The sequence below is a fragment of the Typopeltis vanoorti genome, chromosome 8 (genome assembly GCF_054136105.1).
Source record: "Typopeltis vanoorti isolate ZY-2024b chromosome 8, IOZ_Tvanoo_1.0, whole genome shotgun sequence".
Classification (NCBI taxonomy): Eukaryota; Metazoa; Arthropoda; class Arachnida; order Uropygi; family Thelyphonidae; genus Typopeltis; species Typopeltis vanoorti.
In genome coordinates, this window is record NC_143556.1 from 126,198,175 (window position 1) to 126,215,965 (window position 17,791).

Below are 17,791 nucleotides of genomic sequence, written 5' to 3' on the forward strand. Positions count from 1 at the left end.
ATATCTAACATGCTGCATCATTCCAAGGAGGTGTTTTTATAAGAAATAAAACGAAGAACTGAATAACTGCTGCAGAATCAAACGCGCATTTCTGTGATTGAAAATCCAGCACATGCATCCGGATGTACTCTGTCCTTCGCGGAATGCGGTAGAACCAAAATGTAAAAGGTGCATATTGTATAAGACAATAAAGCATTACAGATTTCACTATTTTATGGCAAACCTTAACCGTAAAAGATGGGAAACGAACGGATGCACTAGAGGTTATGTGTATTATGTGATGCACATAACCCCTAATGTGACACCACTCTATAGATTGAACATGGCACGGGCGATCAACAACGCCCGTGCCTACCACTTTAGATTTCTACCAATATCTATACCACTACCTGCTAATCACTGGAGTGGCTTTTCGAATTATTATAACAAAATAAACGAGAGTAAAATTAAGTGCGTCACTACATGACGAATTGTGTCGAAAATAATTTCTTCAAAATGAACAAACTGAGTTCGAATAGCTGCACGCTGGCCACTCCAACGATGATAATTGTCAGATAGCTAATTTCCATTTAATGGAGGGATCCATTCCGGATGCATGAAGTTTATGATTTATTAAAGATTTAGTCTCTCTCAAGACGTGCTGCTCTATTACTAAATATGCATCCGAAATAAATTAGAATTTTTGTACATTCCAATAAAAATGTAATTAATCTGGAGGGCCTCTAAATCCCTCGTTACAAGCAACAATAATTTGACATTCCATTTTATCACAAAAGGTGTGAAGATCGTCCTCACCACATCGTACTGAATCTCCATAGAGCCGGCTATACCGACAGGCGTCCTTTAATCGAAAAGATCGGGGTTCTATTCCCTCAACATGAGCATTGTAAGGATTTTCAACTGAAAGTGGATTAATCAATCTCGTACGGAGGTCTGGCAGTGTTTTTTCCCTTCCAGAAAGACTTTTTCTCGGCTAACATAGCACATAGCAACTGGCAAGAATTCACACGCAATTTAACGGACTCATTGCAATACACTTTGTGCTATCAAAATACATTCGATGCGACTGATCTCTTCGAAATTTGAAAATTGTCCATATGGAAAAATTCCTTTAAAATCAATTAAAAGCTGTGCTGCTGAGTTATCCCTGTGTTATCTGTGACTCTAGCAAGTTAAAGAAATCAAACAATTGAAGTAGTAATTTGAGAGAAAAATGCAGAAAATTATACTTTGGAATCATCATGGTTTGTAATGAAGATATTTATTTTCCAATTATATTAAACTTAGCTTACAGCACAGGAAAATACATGATTGACTCTATGCTAATTAGTATTGATATTCCTAAGGAGCGGCATGGACTTCAATGTTCAGAAAACATTAAATGGTTTTACAGCCCTTTTAGTCCGTACAGTTAGCCGAGTGGCTGCGTTTCGCAACCATATGCTTGGGAAAGGAGTGTCCTGGGTTCGATTCCCGTCGCCGACGTGAGGAGCTTAAGGATCTTTCTTAGACATAGCCAAGTTAGCCGATCTTGGGCGTGGACAGCAGGGTTTTACCTCCCGCAAGCAGGCAAACCGCCCCCATGAACACACGCAGCCACAGACATAGGCCACAGCAGGAGGCATAGGGCTAGCCACCTTATCCTCGGGAAGGATACGGTTTAGAAGGGCTAAAAATAGCTTCGTAACAGGCCACTAGGCCTAATACCTGAAGGGAAGAAGAAGCGCTCTTAAAAATTATCCAATGCAGAATAGAATAAAGTCTAATAAAGTCGATCATCCATTCGTACAGACATAAAATACGTTCTTGATAACACAATATAACACAATCGTCCGCATCTTCAACGATCTGCACGTAAATGATTCGAGGAAGCGCAATTAACCTTTCTAGAACATCTTTTTTGTTCAGCCAATGTAACCCCTTTTTGTTTCCAGTTTTCATACATTACTTCTACATTATGGGTTAGTGTTTATAATGCCCAACACGTTTCTTTTGGTGAAAATATTTACTTGGAAATATAAACTAGTTTGGCTTTTGCATATTCACAAGGATCCTGATATTAATGTCGACAGAGTTATTAGTAAAATTTAGTACTGAAGAAACAAAACTAGAATTTTCGTTATCTCAATAACCAGGTTCCTTTTTGTTTCCATTCTATAGCCAACAGCACTCATATGTTGTAGCTTATTTATCGTGAGACTGATATAAAATATTAATTCCTTTAAATCTTTCTATTTAATTTGCATGAAGAGTATTTTTACTTTACCGTTATTCCTTAAACATGGATATGCTTTCTTTCTCTAACCTCTAAAATAGTATAAGGCTAGATCCATCTTAGTTTAAATTACTGTTGGATGTGGATTATAATTTTCATTTGAATATTATTTTCTATTGTATACATAAGGATTAAGTTCGTAATGCGTTTGTTATAGGCAAGAAAGGCTGCTCAGGAAATGGTCGAACCAATATAAAAGACGGTGTATCATAATTGCATCATCCTTTTATATTGGCGACAATTTACTCGATATTCTAAAGTATACTCGACAAATAAGTCATTCATCTTCTTGTTAGCCAGTCATTTCTATAATAAACCAAACACATGCGGCGAAAATCAGATAACAGCCAAGATAAGGAATTCGTATTTCAAGAGAACCGTTCTGCAGATTATTAGATGAGAATTTGTACTGTGTTGGTGCCGAACTGGTTGTAAAGGATAAGAAGCCTCAGTACCGTTCAGTACTGCGTCAGAAAACGAATAAAGAAAATTTCTTCTCTTTCTCTCCATACACACCACCGAAACTTTACTAACATGTATGTAGCAGATTGCCTCAGTTAATGAGAAACCCTGCTATGTATATACTGCACACAGTTAAAATTAATTATCAGCCAACAAGGGCTGATAAATGTTCACATTTTCTGGAGTGTCATACAACTACGAGAAGTGAATAAAGGCTTCATGTTCATTATAATTAATTATTCACTTAGTTTGTGAGTCATAAGTATCATCACTGAAATTCACGGGCCAGAGCAGTTTGAAAATCATAATCTTTTCAGTTAATTATTAATCTCTGCGATTATACCGTAAGAGTTTTTAGTTTTGTTTTTTAAATTATCATATATAAGAAGTGATACTGCTACTTATATTACCAACAAGTCAAAGTGAACTTGCTGCAGCACGAGATTCCATTATGAATAATAGTGACTTATAAAGGAATTGCAAATAATCATTCTCCTCCCCATCTGTTTAACACAGGTTGAGGCTAACATGATCAACACTGATCTAATCTATCTTTCTCAAACATCAAGAGAAAGTGTTTTAATTCTTAACAGACGAGTTACTTAAATTTCTGCAAGAGATAAAACACTTTCTCTTAATGTTTTCTATCCTTTCTACTCTTCCGGTTTGGATGAGAAAATCTTTCCGCAGGCATTCTGTGCATACAACTAGCTGCTTTTCTTTGCTTCTTATTTTTGGAATATATTAATGTAATTCTTTTCTTGATTGATTTTCATTTCAGTGCAAGCTGTTTTATTTTTTTCTCACTTGATTTTCATAGAATAAAACAAGTGAAATGAGATTTATGAGAAGAACTGCAAAATACACATTATTAGATCAAAAAAGGAACGAAGACATTTTAAAAGAACTAAAAACAAAATCAATAGAAGAAAAACTAAACAACTAGAAACAAAAATGGTTTGAATATGTAAACCGAATGGCCAACACCTGACATCCTAAACAAATACTAAAATGTAAGCCAATTGGAAAGAGAAGGCAGAGTAGACCTCAAAAAAGGATATTGGATCGTTAAGGAGACCGGAACAGACCAATATGGTCTATACCCGTATTTAGTGTTATGATGATTTTCAAAGCCTGTCAGTTTTGTTCTCTGTTTGACAACCCAAGTCTCTGCTACATAAAGAACTGTAGCGAGTACCATTGAGCAGTATGCTTCAATTTCAGGTTATTTGGAGAGAGGGGTATTTTTCCATATATTTGTGAGTTTGGTCATACAAACTCACATATATGGAATTATTCTGTGTTCGATAGTTTAAGTTAACCTGTCTGCGATTAGTTTGCCTATGTAATTAATATATAACAGGACAATAATATATAATAAGAAACAATCTATAGTTCGGTTTCTCTTTAATGCTAATTAGAATAGCATGCTTTCCAGCCTATTACAACTATCTCATTGCTATATGCACAACAATTTTTGCTAAGAAATGCCTCTGTAATATACTGGAACTCGGAACTTTTGAAAGTTATGTGCTCCCAGTTATTGAAAGCTTTAGTATTGAAACGTTAACCCGACCTAAATGGAAAAGGAGAAACCACCGTATATCCAAGGAGAAAAATATTTGACTTTGCTTTTATAGATGCAAGAATTACTTACATTACAGGTTTCTTCTGTTAAGTAGCTTACGATTTGTGAATTATTTACCTATTGCAGATTATACCAGAAGATAAAATTATAATGCATTTAAAATCACAATGTCGGCAATAAAAAAAGATTACACAGCCTCAGAAACAAGGACGCTTGTTGACAGCAAAATCAGTTTCTTTCAAGGCACCTCGGTTCTCTGATCTTAGCGAATTCAGTGACTGGTTTGTTCAATTCCAGTTTCACAAGAGAAGGCCATTGTTCATTATAATACTTTAATAATACATTACTTTTACTCCTCAGAAAGAATGTTAAGTTAATCCCTAATTCCATTATGTGAAGTCATTTTTTTAATTAATAAAAAGTCACTCTATTAGCGCTGCCTTATTAATAATAAGGCAACGTTAATCAAGCAGTTTCTACATAATTTGCAATTACGACCAATGAACACAAGCCATTTAGTCATTTATTAGTCCTCAGAAGACATCGTACTATAAAACATAATTAATGCAAATGTTTTTTTTCCAAAAATACTGCCATAATATCGTTCTACAGACCAAATGCAAATAACGGTTATATTTTCCTTCTCACTAACAGACTGGAAAAATTCTCTCCCAACTTTCCAATTTCTCTATTCAAGCATGGAAACGTTCCAGAATTGAATCTGGTAGCAGACAGATTCGCTTGCTGTGCAGGAGTTTCCTTTTGTTGTGCTGCCAAGATGGCGGTAGAACAATGGAATGCTTGAGAGAGAGAGAAAAAACTATGAAATTCTTTATAATAATGAAAAAAAAAGAAATAATTTCAGAATTGACAAGAAAAAAAAAAGCGGAATGATAATGAGACATGCCAAATACTTCTGATTTCCGACATCATTCTTTATGACTCTCGCAGCATTAAATTTCGATAATTATTACTGAGTGTATGCCCTAAAATTAAACCATTTTTTTTCTATTGTCCTTTCTTGTGAACTGACAGTCGTACGCATATCGTTTAAGATTTTGATACTTTTTGTTCGGAAATGCTATGAGGGAAAATATATTTAAGTATAATTCAACCTTTCAATAATAGCTGGGAGTCAAGGCTTTGACGTAACATAGTCTTAACTCTGTGATTCGCGGGGCATCAGCAATTCCAGTTTCCATGAAATGCTGCATTTGAGAGATTATATTGAATATTAAGACAGTTTAATCAGCTACAAGTTGTATCTGATTAAACGTTTTTCTCAAATTTCCTTCCAGTTATCTTATTTTTTAATTATACTCGAAGATACCTTGATTCGTCTTCTACTTACATTGTTTCAAAACAATTCAAACTCCATTGCTCAAATACCCAAACCTCTGCTGGTTGGCATTTCAGAAACAAAAATTCCTGCTTTCCTAATTAACAGGTCTCAGTTACCTGATGCCCAGAAGGGATAATTGTACGCCTAATTAAAATCGAATCTGGGAGTAAATTTAATGCTATTTTTGCCACACTTGACAGCTTAAAATAATAATGAATCGCTTCTCATAGCCCAAAGATGATCGCTTTCCCACGCTAATTTGATACTTGAGAACTGAACTAAGTTAACATAAGAGATTAAAAACGTGTAGCTCTTAAGCTTAATGAAGCTGGCTTTCTACATGAAAGAGCCGAGAAAATTAGTTCTTCTGCTTTGTTTCAGAAGAATCAAATAGGTACAAATAAAACAATAGGAATGAAATTCAAAATTATAGACTCATACTAAACTCAAATTGTGTAAGCCGGTTTTCCTCCTCTAAAATGGTTTCATGTTGTGCTAAACGCCTCAGTTTACTATAATAATATTATTTTATGGGTGAACTTTTATCTTTAAAATATCTTTATTCAGGGATCGAAGAACAACAGTAATTTTTCTTAAACTCAGTTTTGACTAACAAGAGGCAGCGCTAACGCTACAATTGCCAGCCGAGTGAAAACATTTAAATCCCTTCAAGGATGCTAGACATACTTTAAGGGCTGTGCAAATAAAATTGACTCACACGGGGGGCGGGGAGGCAAGGGATGTCATCCTACAAACTGCCAACTGCCTTAGCTTCCTCTTGGTAATCCTAATCAAAACATAACTGCCCTATCTTTTGATTCACTATTCAACGGTAATCTATTCGTAGTTAACAAATACATGCTCTGGGACGGATTTCTGTAATCATTCTTTCAGACTAATCATAGAATGGCATTAAACAGCTGCATCTTTTCAATAAAACGGAAATCCCTTTTAGTATGATTGGGTCTAGAAGTTTCGCAGCGTAACTAATTCGGTCTGTTTAAAATGTCAGGAACAAGAACGTCGCTTGATTTTGTAAGCGCAAAACCATTCATTACGAAGGAAATCTGCTCTGCAGATTCTGTCTGCTAACGAGATCCCGTCTAGATTAACAGAACCATTAAATGTCACTTAAATATGGTATTGTGAAGATGAAAAGCACTCCGAATTATGTTTGACGATGAACCTCTGTAGCTGCAGTCACCCATCATTACTCCTTACTCCCATTACCAACCTAAGAAAAAATATAACGAGAGGAGGGTTCTGAAACTGCTATCGTCTTCAGTTGGGCGAAGTGTAATAAATATTCAGCAGTCTTCTAGAGATGCGGCTGTCACTTCCTTACAGTGCATGCTGAACTGCCTAATAATTCATCATCATTTGTCAGTCCTTGTAAAAGTACAATATGACGTAAATGACGAATGGAAAGAGGAGAAGTTTAGGACGTTTTCATTCAAAGAAAGAAGGAAGAAAAACATGCCGTTTTTTCCTTCAAGTTTGTGTATCAGAAGGACATTTTTAGCTAATGTTAGATGCAAAAATAGAGCATTATCGAAGTGTTCCACTCGCATGAAATACTCTGTAAAACTGATAAACCATAAAATTATAATTTCATGTTTTCTATCAGTCGCAGTCTAATTGTTCGTTAAGGATCACTAGATGCATGTGATATCGTACCTTTCCCCCACAAAAAAAAATTGATACTACACAGAGCTTCACTTTATACATATTTTATAACCAACATCGAGAACTGTTAATGAAACCCACCGAGATTTAACTATCATTCTAGATCCTATTTAAAAGATCTTTTTTTTTATTGAACACTTTGGTTCAATAAAAAAAGATATTTTAAATAAGTTCTAAACACTTTGCTAATCTTGTATTCACATGCAGTGCTGTATGCGCTGCTTTTATTTTTCTAGTTCTTGAAACAAGTGTGAGGAAATTGCACTTGAAAGTTGAGGACTCCAACAGGATTGTTCTTGTCGTTGACTTCGAAGATTCGGATTGTCGCATTAGTAATCTTCCATTTTTAAAGACTTAAATATTATATTTCAGTTTTGATTAAGCATTATTCCATCGTTTGTTTATTATGTTTAAATGTTTCAGGGATTTCTATCACTTAACATTTTACTTTGGGGGCTAGAATAGTGCCATTAAAGTTTGGACCAGAACATTGCATTCTCTCATAATGAAATATTCAACGCTTATTGATTTTGGTAGTTATAATTTAATGCGATGTTGGGATTCTTTATTTTGTGAACAATAGTTCTACCCGTTTATCACAATTGTTGCTTTGCTGCAGTACTTTTCAATGTTATCATCAGTAAAGAAATATCAACCATATGGTATTTATTTTAAAATATGCCTTCTTTTTAAAAAAAAATATATATTTCTAAAAATCTCTCTCATCGCGCATCTTTTTGAAGAAATTAGTAAAATTGCTCATTTTACAAAAATTTAAAGAACCAAATAAATAAAATAGAGGAGCTATTTTTTTATTTTTTTTTTTGAAAAAAAAAGCTACGAAGAACATCTTCTGGAGCAGAAATAAACTTATCACATTAAAACTGCTATATTAATATCATTAAGTTGCATTTGAAACACAAATTGTAAGTTTGTGAAAAGGAATTTCATAACTATTTATTTGAAAGAATTCACAAATTGAACTAAGCAGCCCATTTATTCTGTTTCAAAGTTAACTTCAACCTTTGATCTCAGTGGTTTATTGTCATCTTCTTACAGTTCTTTGGGAAGCTCGTTTGTGTAGCGAATATTTTCCCATTTGGATATTCTCTAAGGAAACTTTACGAGCTCATTCAAGTAATCTGCTGGTAGCTAAATAACTGCTGCTAAAAATTGTTCTGATTTAATGCGATGGAAACGAATAAAAACTCTGCAATTTGAAATCTTCCTGCTATGTACGTAATATTTCCCAAGTTTCTCCAAATGAGCGAATTGTGGGGGTGGGTAGGGATACCATACACTTCTCAATTGTTCGCTTCCTATATATATTTATAATCATAAGTAATTTGCAAATTCAGTTTGAGTAGCTTGACTTTTGTATCATAATTGCTTCATTTGATTTAAATACATTTTGGATAAATTTAATTATTATCTAAATGGTCATATTCATAAACTAAAGCTTTTCTTTACGAAATATAATGGTTTCTAATCATCTCAACCTAACAAATCTACGTTGGACTTCTTTGGAAAGAACCGCAATGAAATATAATGGCAATCAAACTGATTTCAAAAACGGAAAATTCCGTTTAGCTATCCATATCCAGTAAAAAATGGTGGAGGGGGGGGTAAATCATGTAATATAAGGTTCAAGTATCTTAAAACAGATTAAGAAAGTAACTTCTGATTCCCAAATATCGAAGTTATTATACTGAAAGCAGTAATTTGAAAAACATAGGGGACGAGATGTTCTGGAATAGCATGTTACGCAAATCCACATACATGATATACGTGAAAAAATTTCGGGATACAGAACATTTCATAAGGAAAGAATTAAGACTGTCTTAAACAATTTTAAAAGGTAAAGATATTTTATTGATCATCAATTTCTTAAATATAGAATTAATCAAACAATTATTATAATACTTGAATTGAAAAAAAAAATGAAAAAAAAGATCGCAAACGACTTATACGATTACTTTGTTATATTCAATCAGATAGTAAGTTCTGATCATAATACCTGGAACACAAGTAACATATATTTGTTGATTCTCCTTTTTGTAACCATCGCCGCAACGACAGTTGCCTTCTGGGTGGCATATTGCGTTGGCATCATGGAAGGCACATGAGTCTGTATATTCACAAGTATCCCCGAGTTTGGCCGCTGGAAGGAAAATAGAAACTATCTTAGTATGAAACTTGAAATCATGAAGTACAATTTAATTGAACATAAATAATTTAACGTTGTTTGGAAAAGGCGACTGCAAATAAATAGAACAAGTTGAGAAAATGAAGACAGAATACCATTAAGCGATATGATCACTTAATCATATTTTGTGAAACGTCAGTAGTTTTTTCTTATTCACTAAAACATTAACAAGATTTTTTCCAGTTATACAGGATTACTTAGTGAATAAAACAACTAGAAAGTCCTTCATTTGCATAATTTCACTCGATGTATTAAAACAAGTAATATTGCAGACAACAGGAGAATGACTTTCAAAGAAACCATAAATTCACCCAGCTTAAAACTGATTACTTAAATTAAAAAAATTAATATTTCATTTTTTTAAGAAAATGAGTGTTGATGACAATCCTCCGCTCCAAATGGTATTCGAAAAATAGGACTCATTTGAACAAAATTCAAACTTCCCGGGTGAAGATTCGAGTTCAACCTAAAGATCTCGATCTTATCAGCCTGCAAGTCACTGAGAATTCTGAATTGATCCCAGAGACGTTAATTCGGTCTAAAAGTAAATTGCCCGTTAGATTTTAGTTTGCCATTTCATGACTGTTCGTTCCCTCACAAGCATAATGGTAGCTTTATGCGAAAAATTTTCAAGCCCGTGTGCCTTCGCCGATAACACGGTTAGTAAAAACGCAGTGGCGCTTCTTTCAACGTCATAAATCCTCAATTAATGGCCCATTACTGTCTTGAAGAGCTCTAAAGAGAGGAATGCAAGTGCATCCCTTAGTAGGAAATATTAGCCCAACTGGTAGACACCTTGGATAAACGGAAGAATATTTAATGTGAGAGAAAGTCTCCTTTCCTTCCTTCCATTTGCAAGTTGTGCCATCTACTCCCATTTCCTACATCAGCGATGGTTAAAATGTAATATCTTGCAACATTCCTTTAGGCGATTTATTACCTATCGTCCGAATGCGATGCGTTTGCGGAATTCCCAATGGAAATGGAACGTAGCCCTGTATGAGACCGAAGCTTCTGCATGAGAGGGCGTAAATGCGTTGAGAAGGCGCAAGGCCGTTGTTCAAATTCTCCAGTTCTTGCGGAAAGTGATATGAAATTCAGGAACATTTTTAGAGTAAGTGTCATTAACGGCATCTTCTATCTTAAAATTCGAAAGCTGGTCCAGAATTCATTTCATTTCCATAAATGAAACGTAGGGCAAGTTAACATACGGAGATAGTTCATAAGTTATTTGTACATTTGCTAATTTGTTCAGTTTTAGAATCTGTGCTGAATTTTTGAAATGACAACAAAATGCCCTTATTAAAAATTAGTCAGGCGATATTCAATAATGTTCACTTCATTTTATTTCTGTTCATGTTTCCTCATTTTACGTACCACAAAATGCATGACCATTTTTGATTGCAATACTTCACTGAATTTGTTTGCTGACAGAACCAAGATAACAAGCGGTTTGCAGCTAACATGTCACAAGAGACATAATCGAAACAGTACTATGGAGTTAATGGGAAAACAATAATCGACTTAATTTTTTTGATTAATTTTCGAAATTCATTCTTTTGCTGTCTCATTGGGCTTTTATTTTTTATTAAAAAAAAATAAAAGCCCACTCCGAAAGTTCTGAGAGCTTCCGTAACTTAGTCGGTATCAACGATACTCTTTTCACTGGAAAGACCTGGATTCAAATCCCGTGTAGGACGCGAAGAACCTTTATAAGGGCATTTCAACGAAAGGTGAGTTAGCTGGTCTCATACGGAGGTAGGCAGTTTTATCTCCTGAAAAACAAGAGAACCAGCTAGAACATTCGCAATTAGCAGATAGAATATATTGTTCTCATAGTCTTAGTTGATTGGGCCGTAATTCTGAATGAGGTATAAAGGAAAGGGAGTGCCAATTGAATTACTTTAATGGTGATGCACGCTAGAAATTGGAAATGATTTTTTGGGTTGACCTTCCAGCGAAGTTTTATCATACGTTACTATATTAGTCACTCAGTTCGTGCACAGTAGAATGAAAGAATCCGCGATCAGCTGTGGCTGACGTAGTTTCAGAAGATGGAAGTGTGATAGTGGAAACAAGTCCAAAATATAGCAAGGCATACTGCATAAACTGAACGAAAAGGAAAGCGTTCTTTCCTTCATGCATCAGTGACCTGTTTCAACTGGAAACACTGTCTACAGCTTCGTACACAATTCTCATGGAATTGCTATCGCCACCAGTCAAACTTCACCCTCAACGCTTCTTTCTTGGAGCACTTTTCAGGGGATCCTTGAAATGAATGCTGAAAATTATGTTACATTACCTATACCGGTGATGTTCAACTTTTTTACTACGCGAGCTACTTTTCTACAAAAAGTTATTCGGCGACCTACTCTCTTATATATTATTATAAGGATTATAATAATATATAAGAGAGTAAATAAAATAAAATTTATTCGGCGATCTACTCTTATATAGATCACGTTCCCCAAACCTGATATCTGATTACGTACAAATAAACAACTAAAAAAAAAACGCAACTAACTAAACTTTTATTGGTGTATTTAAAAAATTGATTTATCACTTTTAATTATTTTAATACAACAACAACATCAAAAAATATATATATATATTGGAATAAAATATTTATTTCTCTATTTTGGAAAACCAAAGTTAGAAAAAACAACAGATTGATTACAAACTCACAAGTTACAGGAAATGCTGGTTGATTAAAAAAAAATAAAAGTTAATGTGAAATTTGGCATTGTTTGGACCTCGCGATATTTTCATAGTCAAGTTGATATGAAGTGGCCAATCATCCAAACGATCATTTGTAATTTGGTTTCTTAATTTTTTTTTATGGCGTTCATATTTGAAAAAGCGGATTCTGACAAGTATGTCGATCCGAAACACGACAGAATTTTTGGCGCAATATCAGTTAATATTGGGAATTTTTCATGTTCATACTTCCAAATGACTTCATTGTTTATTGATTTTAAATGTAAACTATTCTGAATGTTTATTATCTCAAGTTCTACTTCAGCTTGGTTTATATCAAACAGCTCACTAATTTTATTTGAAATTTCTCTGATGTTCAAGTTTTCTTGAAATGGATTATTGATAAAAGATGCAATCATTTCAGTTTTATTAAAATCTTTAAATCTTGAATTTAATTCTATTTCAAGAATAAATTCTTTTAAATCACAGCTTAGCATTTCTTGATTTTGTTCAAAAAGGTTTAATAAATATGGGAGATGTCTAAATTCGCGGTCATTTATATTTTTCTTTAACAAAAGTAAATATTGTTGGAAAGTTTTTATTGAACTTAACACGTCAATTAAATTGTTATCTCTACCTTGTAACTCTAAATTTAAATTGCTTAATTTCGTACAGAAATCTACTAAAAATGATAAGTGTAACAACCATCTTATATCACTCAATTGTGGATAAATATCTCCTTTTTCATCAAGAAAAAATTTTATATCGTTAATTAATACAAGAAATCTTTCTAAAAATTGACTTCTGCTGAGCCAGCGAACATTATTTTACAACAGAAGTTCCCTATCATCATCTGCCTGTAATTTAAATAACCGCCGTTGCAGGGCTTTTCCTCGAACAGAATTTACAATTTTATATGTAATATCCAAAACATCTTTTGTGTTTAATCTTTTACTACACAGTAGTTGTTGGTGAATAATACAGTGGTACGTTAAAAAATCTGGATATTTGTCATCGTTTTTACATAATGAAATGAAGCCTGATTTATTACCTATCATTGCAGGAGCACCATCCGTAGTAATAGACACAAGTTTAAAAAGCGGAAGTTTGTGTTGTTTCACAAATTCATCAAATGCCGAAAAAATGTCTTCACCCCTAGTCCTTCCCAATAATAGTATAATTTTCAAAAGTTCTTCTTTACTTGAATAATCTTATAATACCATGCGAATAAATACCATTAACTGAGCAATATCAGTGAAGTCGTTTGATTCATCAAATTGTAATGAAAACGCAACACACTGGTAAATGTATGACATTAACCTGGCCTGGAAACTTTTCTCCGGCAATTGGAACTCTTCCTTTCGGCAATTTGAAACCTTGTCTGCGGCCTAGAAGTAGTCTCTCTAGCCACGTCTCGAACCGAAAAGCTCCTTTCTGGAAGCGGGAACCTCCTCTTTCAAGCAACGTGGATCCGGGAAGTCTCTCTAACGGCGACTCTGAACCAGGTGGCATCCTCTCTGACAGCAATTCTGGAACCGGGACCCCTTCTGCTTGCTTCAGTCCCTTTTTATTAGGCCTCCTCTGAGACCTCGCGTGAAGTTTGGCAGCCCCCAAAGAATCGGATGAGTCTTTCATCTTAAGTTTCAAGTTCGTCACGCCTTTTGTTCTCCTCCGCTTTCTTTTGATTGTAAGTTGCCGGCCATCGGAAAGTTGTTTGAACTCTTTCTGACTGACTTCGGAGATGTTTACACTTAGAGCCTGCAAGCCTTTCTCATACATACACGTTTTAATAACAATCTTTCTAATGCCGCCATGTACAGCTTCGGCTACAAAAACATTGCCTTTGTTTTTAACACTCTAACATATTCTTATTAAAGCAGTATATACAGTTAGCTTCAAAAGAGTTATTTACAAAAACATCTAATACAAACTATACCGAGACAAACAAAGTTTATTGTTTTACAATATTCACATGGGACTTAACCTAAGTAAAAAATCGATGTGATGGGCTTTGGAATATATAATATTTAAGCTACAATCGAGTTTTTAACTTTGCTTGCAATCATATTCACTCGGCTCGCTGTTTGACTTCCACTGATCCAAATTAATTCATTTACCTGGACTTATAAGAAAATTACTGATTTGATAATTTTAACGAAAAATAAATATACAATAGCAATACACTTAAAGCGAATTAAAAATAATACAAAATCATGATAAATAAAATATTATGTTTTCAGTTTTAATTAAATTTGTAATCAAGGAGGAATACACAAGATATCGACGAGCTGAACACCCCTTACCTATACTATACTAGAATGTCTATGGAAACGATTCACTTGAATATCTACAAGGTAATGCACACTGTCATGTTGCAAGGGCTATCACTGCATAAGTTCAGGAAAAGGATGTGCAAAGGTAAGACCTAATGTGGGGAGGGAAGAAGGAAATCGTCAGCAAACTGCGTTCCTAACCTGTTTTCAGGCCAAAAGGCAATCGGATGTGCAAATTGGTTCGCAATTTCTCTGAGAAGATGATGATACAGGAGGAAGCGATTTGTATAGATCGCGAATTCAGCCGCTGGGAGGAGAACAGTCGTTAATTTTGGTGTTACGCTACCAATGTTGACGTGTGAGCAGTAGAAATAAGGATGATAAAGTCATTATCTTATTAAATAAAATGCCAGCTTGATTTTAATTTTCAAGCTATATCGGAAAAATTCTAAAAATGGAAATTGGAAAAATGCAGAGAAGACCATTAATATTCTTTTGATATTAATGAGGATCCCCTTTCGGAAATTTTTATTTTTCGATATAATTTTAGTAGTAATACAGAAATAACCCTCCATCATTCCTCATTAGTCATTTAAATTTTGGATATTAGCATCTCGTTGGTATCTGACCAATGTGTTAAATGGATAATTATGTATTTTCTATTCATCCACTAATTACTGGAGTAGCGAAAATGTTTGTCCAACTCCCCACCTGAAATCTTATCTAAATTTTAATTTTTTTTTTCTTCCACACTTGTTAAAGATGCATCAAAATTAGCTCCCGTTTTCTAAAAAAAGAGTTGTCAGAAATAACAGCATGATAAAGAGAAATGTTCATTTTTTTTTTTCATATGACTTAGATGAGTTATGCTTTCACTATTTTGATTGAATTTGATATTAACCCTGAAGATTTTTAAATTATTCTTTCGCTTATGGGGAAGAGAACAAACTAAAAATATACATCAAGATACTCTTGTATTGCCAATAAGAGTCAAAAATTAGATGTAACATTAAAAGCAATTCTGTTAACATTTTGCTGAATAACCCGTAGAAATTATCCTGATCACAACAGTGCGCATTACATCATAAACACTGTAGTGCAATACAAAAAAGGTGACTTTTACAGCTATGCAAACGTATGAAAGTACAAGCCACATGTGCAGCAAAGAAGAAATAATGCGTTTTCAGAAGTTCTCTTCTGGAATGGCGCATTCGAAACCAATATACGTCTAGAATTCCACGTACTGTATTCGGAATCGCCAGACCCCAGTAACGACCCTTCAAACACGTTCCACACGTCAGGCTTCGAAACTTTATATTTCAAGAGATTGACAGCAACATCAATCTCCACTTTTTTATTGCTGTGTGGTGGACAACACCATTTTCTCGCACGAAGGTCTTGTTACTTTAGGCGGATTCCAGAAATTATGCATGACGAAGTTTTGAAAGTTTAACTTGAATAATCTACTCATATACTGATGTAAACAACTTCCATGGAAAATTTATATACTGACGTAAATTTTGTAAGCTGAGAAACTCGTAAACCTTTCGTGGATGTCATGTGTATTGGGAATGTGCAATGCTATTTGTTTTACCCACACTGTGGAATTAACGTGTTAATTTTTGGCAATTTCTCTGGGGTGCATGTATATTTTTTTCCCTCAAAATTCCTTTGGCAATACATTATTTCATGAAAAGTAGCAAAACATAACTTAAGTTAAGAATTCTCTAGAAGATATCAAATTGGAAAGAAATGTATGCATAAGCAAAGGTGATGATTATATCCATTACAATCAGAACGTCCTCCCTCCAAAAGAAATAAGAAATGACGATTTATGAAACCGACATTCGGGGCGTCATCTGTTGAACTTATAAACGACTAGTTCAATTTACTGATAAACCAAAATCAAGAAGGAAGCGAAGTCACGCAAGTATAAAACTAATAAGCTATAAACTCTCCTTTTGCAGATCTGTTAGTTGACTATTTTTCGTCTTTTAATAATTTAACTATGTTCGATTCTGTCGACGACATGAGGAGCTCAAGAATCTTCCTCAGCCATAGCCAAGTTAGCGGATCTTGGGCGTGGACAGCAGATTCTTTTCCGCCAGTTTATCTGGGGTTTTTCATCCCGCAAGAAAGCAAACCGGCCCCTTGAACACACACGGATACAGTCATGAATCTCGCCCTTAGGGGATGCAGCAGACGAGTGGCGAACCGGCTGCATTAACACACCAGTAAACCCTCATTAGGAGAAGACTCAACCCGTCCTAGACGGATGAGAATAATTTAACTTATACATACATTTTACATTACGTTAGCCAGGCGCTATCAGCCGGGGGGGGGGGACTTTTCGCCTCAAGCACCACATGTCGCCACTGAGCACGGTCCTCTGCGACTGTCCGCCACGTTCTGGTCTCCAGCCCGACAACCTGCAGGTCTTCCTTCTCCTGATCCGCCCATCTCTTTCTCGGTCTCCCTGGCGACCTCTCTGATCGGGGTCGGGCCTCCCACGCTTGTCTCACAGTCCTTTCGGGGCCCATACGGTACAGGTGCCCCAGCCACTGAAGACGCCGGGCTCTCAGCTCCATCAAGACGTCTGCCGAGTTGTATAAAGCGTGTATGGCAGCATTGGACCGCCTCCTCCAGACTCCGTCTGCCATGGATCCCCCCCTCCATAGATACGTCGTAGCATCTTGTTCTCGAATACTCTCAGGTGATCGGCTTGTCTCGCCATGAGAGTCCACGCTTCAGCACCGTAGAGGAGAACAGGCCTGATCAAAGTCTTGTATAGTCCCACCTTTGTAGTTCAAGACAGCAAGCGCGAGGCGAAAGGGGGACGCACCTGATAATAGGCCACATTCGCAGCATTTACCCGACTCTGGACATCAGCCTCAACTTTGTCTTCAGTCACGAAAGGATCCAAGTACCTAAATACCTTCACCCTCTCAAACTGTGCAGCTCCCTCTGTATCTTGAGCAGCATGGCGACTCATAAAAAGGTATTTTGTCTTCTCGGCATTTATTTTCAGGCCAACTTCTTCTGCAGCTTCTCCAATAGCAGTAACCAATGCCATCGCCTCGTCCCGTTGATGCACCATAACGTTCAGGTCATCAGCGTAGCCAAGAATCCTAACTTACACCCCCATGTTGACTCCACCTGCCACTTGCTGTGTGTTCCTAATTACTTTTTCCAACACTAGATTGAAGAGAATCGGAGAAAGCCCTTCACCCTGCTTCACACCGGTCTACTTGAAACGAGTCCG

At 35.5% G+C, this 17,791-nt stretch overlaps 1 protein-coding gene across 1 annotated transcript in view; it reads right to left on the minus strand.

Annotated features, from left to right (window-relative positions):
* The window catches only part of LOC150104336 (uncharacterized), a 232,070-nt gene that overhangs the window by 18,101 nt on the left and 196,178 nt on the right, over window positions 1-17,791 (minus strand). Inside the window, exon 4 of the mRNA XM_090396301.1 lies at window positions 9,371-9,514. Within this exon, the coding sequence (XP_090252427.1) occupies window positions 9,371-9,514 (144 nt within the window). The remainder of the gene's footprint in view (window positions 1-9,370; window positions 9,515-17,791) is intronic.